Source organism: Apis laboriosa, unplaced genomic scaffold (genome assembly GCF_014066325.1).
Source record: "Apis laboriosa isolate Shangri-la unplaced genomic scaffold, ASM1406632v1 scaffold34_cov151, whole genome shotgun sequence".
NCBI classification, from domain to species: domain Eukaryota; kingdom Metazoa; phylum Arthropoda; class Insecta; order Hymenoptera; family Apidae; genus Apis; species Apis laboriosa.
The window spans coordinates 480,902-490,121 of NW_025222928.1; the positions used below are offsets into that span (position 1 = coordinate 480,902).

At 22.9% G+C, this 9,220-nt stretch overlaps 1 protein-coding gene across 4 annotated transcripts; it reads right to left on the minus strand.

The window, feature by feature from the left end:
- Positions 1–1,293: 1,293 nt before the first annotated feature.
- On the minus strand, positions 1,294–5,942 carry LOC122714948 (sorting nexin-29). 4 transcript variants are annotated; one of them, XM_043936758.1, is made up of 12 exons: positions 5,533–5,940; positions 4,723–4,985; positions 4,027–4,328; positions 3,828–3,953; positions 3,506–3,752; positions 3,311–3,440; positions 2,984–3,225; positions 2,695–2,910; positions 2,453–2,609; positions 2,223–2,363; positions 1,582–1,721; positions 1,294–1,448 (listed from the first exon to the last, which is right to left on the minus strand). In XM_043936758.1, exons 1-12 carry the CDS (start codon positions 5,533–5,535, stop codon positions 1,364–1,366), a joined length of 2,052 nt encoding a protein of 683 aa, XP_043792693.1. In that variant the 5' UTR covers positions 5,536–5,940; the 3' UTR covers positions 1,294–1,363. The 4 variants fall into 4 exon arrangements, 2 of the variants coding, with proteins under 2 accessions (XP_043792693.1, XP_043792694.1); XR_006346746.1 differs by lacking the exon at positions 1,294–1,448 and having other exon boundaries at positions 1,585–1,721; positions 2,223–2,292; positions 2,358–2,363; positions 5,533–5,941; XR_006346745.1 differs by lacking the exon at positions 1,294–1,448 and having other exon boundaries at positions 1,643–1,721; positions 2,223–2,380; positions 5,533–5,942.
- Between the last annotated feature and the right edge of the window lie 3,278 nt (positions 5,943–9,220).

The following is a 9,220-nucleotide window of genomic DNA, read 5'->3' on the forward strand; positions in this document are numbered from 1 at the left end:
ATGATTGCGATGCGCTATAAGTATAGATTCCATAGATTTGTTTAAAGCGTATGTAATTGCAATTAATACATTGACTGCCATACAATAATGTCTTACTTTTCGATACATTTGTATCGAATTAAGTATAAGCGACTATAATTTTTAAGATAACAAATATTTATCATTTATGTTGTTGCTTACGTGAGCTACAATATAAAACTCTTATTACATCATCAAATGTATTATAATATGTAACAAATATACGGACGTATCGTTGGTTCCTTTGTAATAAAAATACATTATGGTTCCACATTCGGCAGTCAAAGTATTAAGGATGATTATATTAATGATTCGATAAACTTTGCTATTATAAAAAACTTTTATATCTCAATATGGAAAGGTAAAAAAGTCTGTGTCGCTCAGTACAAATACTAATTCATATTACGATTGAAATTTCATTGTTATAACGTATATTTATTTGATAAGCGTCACGTTCAAGAAATAAAAATTTACGCGAATACATTCTTTGATAATTGGTTTTTTGCAAAATTTTCTTATCTTACCTCTCCATAGTGAGACTCCTATGCAACTTGTTAAACCTGTGAATCTTATATGCGATTAGTTGTATTATTTACCAGCATAATACTGTATGTACTTGTTCCAATAACAATATGCACTTTTATTTTTATCATAAAGTATAAATGGAAAAGTGTACCTTTTTATATTACTGTTAAGGCGCCTTACATGAATAAAATTTTTAGAAAACGAGATTGAACACGATATTATAATTTAATTATAAAAACAACACATTTTTTTTATATTCTTTGCATTGTTTTTTTTGATTTAAGTTTCTTTATCATTTTATCAAATAATATCTTTTATATACATTTTAATTAAAATCATTTATTTTTATCTTATATTTTCAAATATTTTTTCAAATATTTATTTTAAAATATAGGATATATAACAAATTTATACAATATATAAGAAATATATTTTTTTATCTCAATAGAAAATTAAAAACAGGATTAAGTTTTTCTTTAAATAAATTAAAGTTTTAATCAATATTTCACATAAATGTTCACATAAAAAAAATAATACATATTTTTGTAGAAAAAGACTTAAATTTTAATTATTTTTACTACATATTATTTTTATACATATATCAGCTATAAACAGCATGTGTCAATATATATTAACTATACTTGTATACATACAGGCATATGCTCGTATCTTCAATTATCAACAATATATATAATATATGTATAAATATATATATATATATATATATATATGTATAGAACAACATAAGTATTTTATACATTAAATTAGAAAGATTTTTTATATATACAAATTGTCTATAAAAAAAAAAAAATATTAATAATTATAAACCCATATATTGAGGGGAAGAAGAAAACGTATTTCTTGCAGAGTTGTTTTTTTTCGAATCTTCAGTATTAAGATTATCACTAAAAGAAGGTAATATTTTATAATAAAATCAAGTTATCAAAGATTTTTTTGCAATTTTTAAAAATTTTAGAAACAATTATCTAATTAATTAATAAATAAATTAAATAATATTAAAATTATGAAATAAATTACCCAAAGAAAGGCATCAAAGATATAAGAGTTTGTCTATTTGGTCTAGATGCAAATGCTGGAGAACATTGCGCTAATCTTCCAACAATTCGTCTTAACCATTGTTGTAATTTTTGTCGTCGCTCTTCTACAAATTTAGCATCCTAGAGAATAAATAGAAATAAATAATTTTTATATTTTCTATATATCCGCTTAAATGGTCACAATTTAAAATCGAAAAATAGATTTTCAGGAATTGAATATTGTTATATATCAAATCAATTTTTCTTGTTCTATAAATGTATCCAAGATTTAAATGAAAAATTGAAAAAGTAAGATAATGCAAAATATCTTAATGAATTGAATTAGAAAATATTGCATTTTGTTTTTTATTTTATAGAATATGTATATATATTTAAAAAAAAAAATAAAATACAGATAAAAAATTATTATATATTGTAAATACATATGATTGTAAAAATCTCAATAATTTTTTATTATAGTAATCTTAAAATAATAAAAGCATAATATGTTTTTATAAGCAGTTTCAGCAGATGATGATAATAAATTTATAATCATTTAAGTAGACAGTATTATAATTATTTTAATTTTTTTATATATAATATATATAATATATATAACATATATATAACATATATAAATACCTTATTTCCTATTGTCTTCTTTGGTGGAAATTCAAAAGTAGTAACAATTGCATCATGTTTCTTTAATTCTCTATAAAGTGCATGAAATTGAGCGTATCGTCTATATATATTCCATTCAGTATCTCTAATACGTACGTATATCTGTAACAATTAATAAACTTGATACATTTGATAATAATTTTATTAGAATTACTTTATATTAAACATTTTTATATTTAATTTAGATTCACCTGGTAAACATGATGTATATCAGAAGATTGGCCAGTAAGAAATGCAGATGGAATCCATATATGTATAAGACATGGTGGTTCCAATGGTAAATCATCTTCATTTATAGGCCCACGAAGGCACTCTAATTCAGCTTGTAACAACTTAACTAATCTATCTCTGTAATTTTTCAAAATATTAATATAAAATATAAATGTTATTAATAATAATAATTATAATAATAATAATATATAATAATTTTTACTTGTCATTTAATTGTAAAGTTAATCTAGCATTAAATTCCATTAGTTCTGCATGCATGTCTGCAACCTGAATTAATTTCTCTTCATATTGTTGAGCTTCATAATGATAATCTAATGATGGATCTTCTTCAGAAACTGTAGTAGAATCCGAATCTCTTCTTAACATTTGTACTGCTGTTACATATTTTCGTAATTGTTGTCTTAATAATTCATTTTCTCTATTAAATTAGAATTGTATTAAAAAATATAATTTATTTCTATATTTAATAGAATAAAATCATACAAATTTACCGATTTAATGCTTGTATTTGTAATTCATGTCTTTCGAGATAATTTTGATGTTGTCTTTGTAAACGACCAAATTGTAATCTACTAGTCATAGCATCTTCTTTAGCCTGTTCTAACATTTCAGTCATAGCTAAAAGTTTAACTTGTAATGTCTCAATATCTAAATTATCATTATTTATATGAATATCCAAATCTGTAAAAGGTTCAGTAGCTTCAATTGCAGGTTCTGCAACTTCAGATGAATCCTATATAAGAAATATAAAATGAATTAAAAATAATAAATTAAATTAAAAATTAAATATATTAAAGTTTAATATATTTTAAACATACATCTAGATAACTTGGTAATGTTATTAACATATCATCTAATGTTTGATCTAAAGGTGAGACAGGAACAAGTCCACCCATACTTCCAGAATTTGTGATTGGTGTTAATATTTTTTCTTCTTCAAAGGTTTCACTAAAATAATGAATATTATTACTTAAAACATTAAATTGAAAGTATGGAGTAATATGCTTACTTACTTATTTTCCCAATCAGAATTTTCTTTATTTGTTATTGTAGTAATATTATTTGTTTCTATTTGAGATTGTGAAACTAAATTATGTGATGTAGAGGTTTTTATTGATGTTACTGTAGGAGAATTGAGACAAGTTGGAGGAGCACTGACTGAAATGGAAACTTCTGTGTTTTCTTGTTCATCATTTTCATTATCAAAAGAAATTATATGGACTGGTACTTTTTTTCTTTGTTTCTGTTTTAAAGTAGGCCCTAATTGAGACATTCATTATATTTGTATAAAAATTATATTTAATTTTATATATTTAATATAAGAGGTATGGTTACCTGGTATTGAAGATGATATAATTGGTTCAGATAATGAAACCTTTTGTTTATCCATTTCTCTGCCTTTTAAATTATTATCTAATTCTTCATTATCTATCCTAATTGCAAATAAAATACTACCAAGTCCTAGAAGATCAAAATGATATTTAATTATTTTATACAAATAAAATATTATGATAAAAAATTAATGTTTTTATACCTGCTGCTACATTTGGCAATACAGCACTTCGTTCCTGATCAAGTAAAAATGCCCAATCTTCATAAAATGGAAACAATATTGAAGGATCAAGTATAGCATGTAAATGACGTTCTAAAGAACGTTCATTTAAAACAGCTCTGAGCCATGCTCTACCTCTGCCATAATCTGTATGAACCTTTTTTAATACACTAAAACGTTCTTGTTCATGCCATGTTAATTGTTCTTTTATACAAGGCCAAAATGCCATATCTGATGTATTACATGATTTTGTATTACTACCAGACACTATGTCTGAAACATGCCTGTAAAAATATAAATAATATAAAATAATATAAAATAATAGAATATACTTTATATTATTAGTTATCATACAATATCATCTTTCAAATATATCTATATAGTCACATTTGAAATGATAAAATATAAAAAAAAAAAATGCATCATTATATAAATAATTATATGCACCAAATACACCAATATACCAAAATTATTTTGAGAAAATATAATAAATACTATTTCTATATTTCTAACTTATATATATTCTAACTTATATTTATATATTTTATATTTTATAGAATATTGTAAAAATTATAGATATTCTGATTAAATAAATAACATTTTAATTATATATATAATATAAATTATATTATAATATATATTATTTATTTTAATACTAATATATATATTGTTTTTTACCTTAAAGCTGAATTAATTTTTTCAATACAGTTTATACGTAATCCATGACTAAAAATTGATTCAAATATATGACATAATTGTGTGACACATATATCTGATTCAGTTGCTAATTCAGTACGCCCACCAAATCTAATATGACACTTCTTTGCAGCAGCCAATAAATTTTCCAACAGTTTCTGTCGTTCTGATGCATGGTCATAACTTTGATTAGAATCAATTATATTATGTGTGCTTGGCACTATTGCTGACATCATACGTAAAGCCTAAAACATGTATATTATAATATGTTTATATATATAATTATTTATAAAAAAAATTAATCATATATATGCAATTATATATTTTTTTTTATTTTATAAAAAATCCTATTAATATATCTTAAAAATTATTAAATTTTTAAATAATTAAAATATAATGAAATAAACAAAATATTTTTTATTATTTTTTAATATTTTTTTATATATATATCAGATATGTAAATTATGATGTAAATTATTATATTATATTAATTAATTTTAAATAATTTTTTAGAATAATTAAATTTTGTATATATTTAAATCAATTTTTTATTTAAAATGTCATTTATATACATACCATTTAAATACAATATACTACGCACATAATACGCAATTTCATTTTAGTACACAAAAGAAAGTTTACAGCTATTTTCGACAATTAATATAATGATTAATTATTAATTATGTTAATTAAAAGGATATGTTGTATAACGAAATGCTAATTAATTTGTGAAAATAATATTGACAATATGTAATTTAATAATTTGACATTATATAAAAAATAAATACATACCATGAGTAAAAATTAGTAAAAATCACATTAATTTCCTTTCAAATCGTAGTTAAAATTAAAAAAAGTTGTACAAAAAGCGTATATAAATATACAATCACTTTTAGAAATTGTTATATGTACAAAATTTGTCAAAGAAGTATTATAATATTATAATTATCTCATGACAACAAACAAAGGCTTAATTTTTCTAGCGAATAGTATATAAATTTATATAGTAGAAAAACTTTAGGGGCGGAAACAGTCCCCTCATCTTCGCTCTTTTTCCTTGAACACAGATGTGTCATGTGAATTATATATAAAATGGGCATAGAAAAAGTGACTGCTTGTCGACAATTTTAAGTATAGTGCGTTGATATTCTATAGTTTTAATGTATAGGAATTTAGTTTTAAAACATTTTTGTCAGTTTTTATAGCCTTGATACATTTACGAACGCTTATATTATAATTATAAAATGGTTAATTAATTAGTGACAAATATGAAAATATTCTTGTGATATAGAATTGTAATAAAAATATAATAAAAATATACCGTATAACCACAAACTAGTTATAAAATAGATTTATATAAAAATATAATAAAAATATAACGTATAACCACAAACTAGTTATAAAATAGATTTATTATCTAATGCATTTTTGTATCATATAATCCAAAAATTATTTATACAGTCATTGTTACTATTCTTGTATAATATGTCATGTTATCAATTCAAAATGGAATATAATAGCGTTGCAAAGAAAGAAATTATAATTAAATTTATGATTAATATAAAGATAGCACGTGATAATCTCAATTATCTTTGACATAACAATTATAATTATCATTTATAAAATACATACAGATTTATTATAGAACATTATTAATTATTTGAAGAATTGCAAGAAATATCATCAATAAAAATAATGTTAATTATTTCCTAAGACTTTTATTATTTGAATATTTGAGAAGCAATCTCCCAATATATGTGCAATGTAAATTATATATATTAATATTTTTATAAACTATCACAAGTGTTTATATTTGTCATTAATAATTTATGTAATTAGTAAGACAAGAAAAATAAATAGTGAGAAAAGGACAGAGATAGTATAAAAATATGGGAATCATCGCCATCTTCATAGTGCCGAAAATGAAACACATGAAAAAAGGACAGAAAATAAAAGAAAAAGGATAGAAAATAAAGAATTGATCACTAGCGCCATCTCTCGAATGAGAGAAACTAATTGGTGGCGCCATCTTTTCGATAAATGCTTAAACTGGATGTCAGAAACATGTAAAAGACTTTAACTAGTGTCGCCATCTCTTTGAGAAGTGTTGAACCTAGAAACATCTAGATTTTAACTAGTAACGCCATCTCTTTGAAAAATGCTGAAACTTAATGAAATTTGAAACATCTAAAGACTTTAACTAATAACGCCATCTCTTTGAAGAATGCTCAAACTTAACATTTCTTGATATTCGAGAGATGGCACTAGTAGTAAATTCTTATTTTATCTCTGTCCTTCTTCAACTATTTTCTGTCCTTTTTTCATGTGTTTCATTTGCGGCACTCTGAAGATGGCGCTGATTCCCATATTTTTATACTATCTCTGTCCTTTTCTCACTATTTATTTTCCTTGTCTATACTTTACAATATGCGACAATATATATCATATATAATCATTTGAAACCTTAATGTCTTATCTAAAAGACATTATTTTTTTTAATAAAAGAAAAGATAAGCATATTATATTTTTATCGTATATATATCGTATATATATTTTTATATAAGTTTTTATATATAATATAAATGATAAATTTTTATAACATATATTTTAACATTTTTTTATCGCATTATTATAATAAAATTTGAATAAGATTTTTACAAATGAATGACAAGTTTTTTTATAATAATGAATTTGAATTTACGGCTTTAAACGATTCATAATATTGCATTATAGATAGTGCGCATTATGAATTATGAAACGTGATGTCAAATTTAATTTTCAACTAAAATCCTTACTACTATTACTTCATTAAAAGTATATACAATATTTATATTTATCTATAGAATATATATAGAATATATATATTTATCTATATATAAAAATTTCATATACTCATGTATTCATATATTTATTTAATGACTAAAAATATTTAAAAAAAAAGATATTACCAATTAAACAAATTAATTAAACAACTTATTAACAAATATCGTAAAAGAAAAAAGTAGGAATTAAAAAGGGAAATAAATCTCTGATTTACAAAATCTCTTTTTTATTGATGCTTCGACAACATGGGCTGAGACACACACATTTGCTCATATGAATTTATACCACTGCGTGTTTCAACATATACATACACAATTTCGTTAAATTATCGCGCTGCTTAGATGTAATAAATAAATTAACTTAGAATTGTTTCATATTGTTTGATAATTGTTGAGAGAATATGAAAATTCGAATATTAATCATTTTTTAATTCTTTTTATAAATTATTTAATTCTATAAAACGTACAATTTATCACAAATATATTTGCAAATGTTTAATAAAATTATTTTATTTTGATATTAATCTTTCATTTAAATCAAATTGTTTTTTCAATCTTAATGAAAAAGGAAGAATTTATTCAATATAAAAGCAATAAAAATTTATGAATGAAACCTTGTTTCTTGAAATATTTTCTATTTTTTAATAATAAAAAAAAACATTTAAACAGTATGAATCATTATCATTTAATTATAAAGATATGTTGTTTTTGATAATTATTTTTTATGGCAAGTAATGAGACAAAGGGTACAATTCCTTTTTCGAGAAAATACAACGATGCAAAAAGTTATAAACCTAGATGTACAAGTGTCACGATAGCACGATTCTAATGAAGTGATTCTCTGTGCGCAATTGCGTGATACGATCAGATTTCGATAAGCTCCTTCGCACGATTAATCATCATTGAAATTATACTACACGAATAGTAATTTTTTTTGTCCAAAGTGAGAGAGCGAGAGAATCATTTATCCTCTTTTTTTTTTTTAATTTACTTTCGATATCAAACGTCTCGTTTGTGATGTGTGCTCGTTTCTTTCGTCATCTTTTCTTTCTTTTTTTTTTTTTTTTTTACGTCTTTCTTTCAATTTTTGCTTCTTTTTTTTTTTATTTTTTTCTTTGCAGCATCGAAATATGAAAAATTCATTTTCGACCATTCTATATGCATACATACATGCATACACACACTTACATATATGTATATACATATATATTCGAGGAGATCCACATGGGTCGCAAGAATAGGTTGACAGGATAGACTCTTCTAATAGACTTTGCAGACGGACATAATAGAAATATTTAATATATAGCATCATATATTAATATAATATTTAGTAATAATATAATATCTATTATATATTAATATGTATGATATTTTTTTTGTTTTTAATAATAGCGTTCTTTTTCTTCTCGCTTTGTTTGAGGTGTGATATCCAGCGATCTTTCCTTCTTTTTCTTTCTTTTTTTTTTCTTTTTTTTTAATTTTCTTACATTCAAATTTAATACGATGTAAGTACGATTTTCACTTCAGCCTTATTCGAATATACTATATAATCCTCATTGAATTATATCAGGCATTTTGTACGACCTGTCGACTCATACAACTATCGTCTGGTCGTTTCACAACGTATGCGTATTCTATCGTACGAAACGAAATATTAA

What these genes read in the sequence shown, in the direction of transcription:
- LOC122714948 (XM_043936758.1), bottom strand. An exon ending in ATTGCCAAATGTAGCAGCAG is followed by an intron (nt 3,954 to 4,026) that starts GTATAAAAACAT and finishes TTGATCTTCTAG; the next exon opens with GACTTGGTAGTATTTTATTT. An exon ending in CATTACCAAGTTATCTAGAT is followed by an intron (nt 3,226 to 3,310) that starts GTATGTTTAAAA and finishes TTTCTTATATAG; the next exon opens with GATTCATCTGAAGTTGCAGA.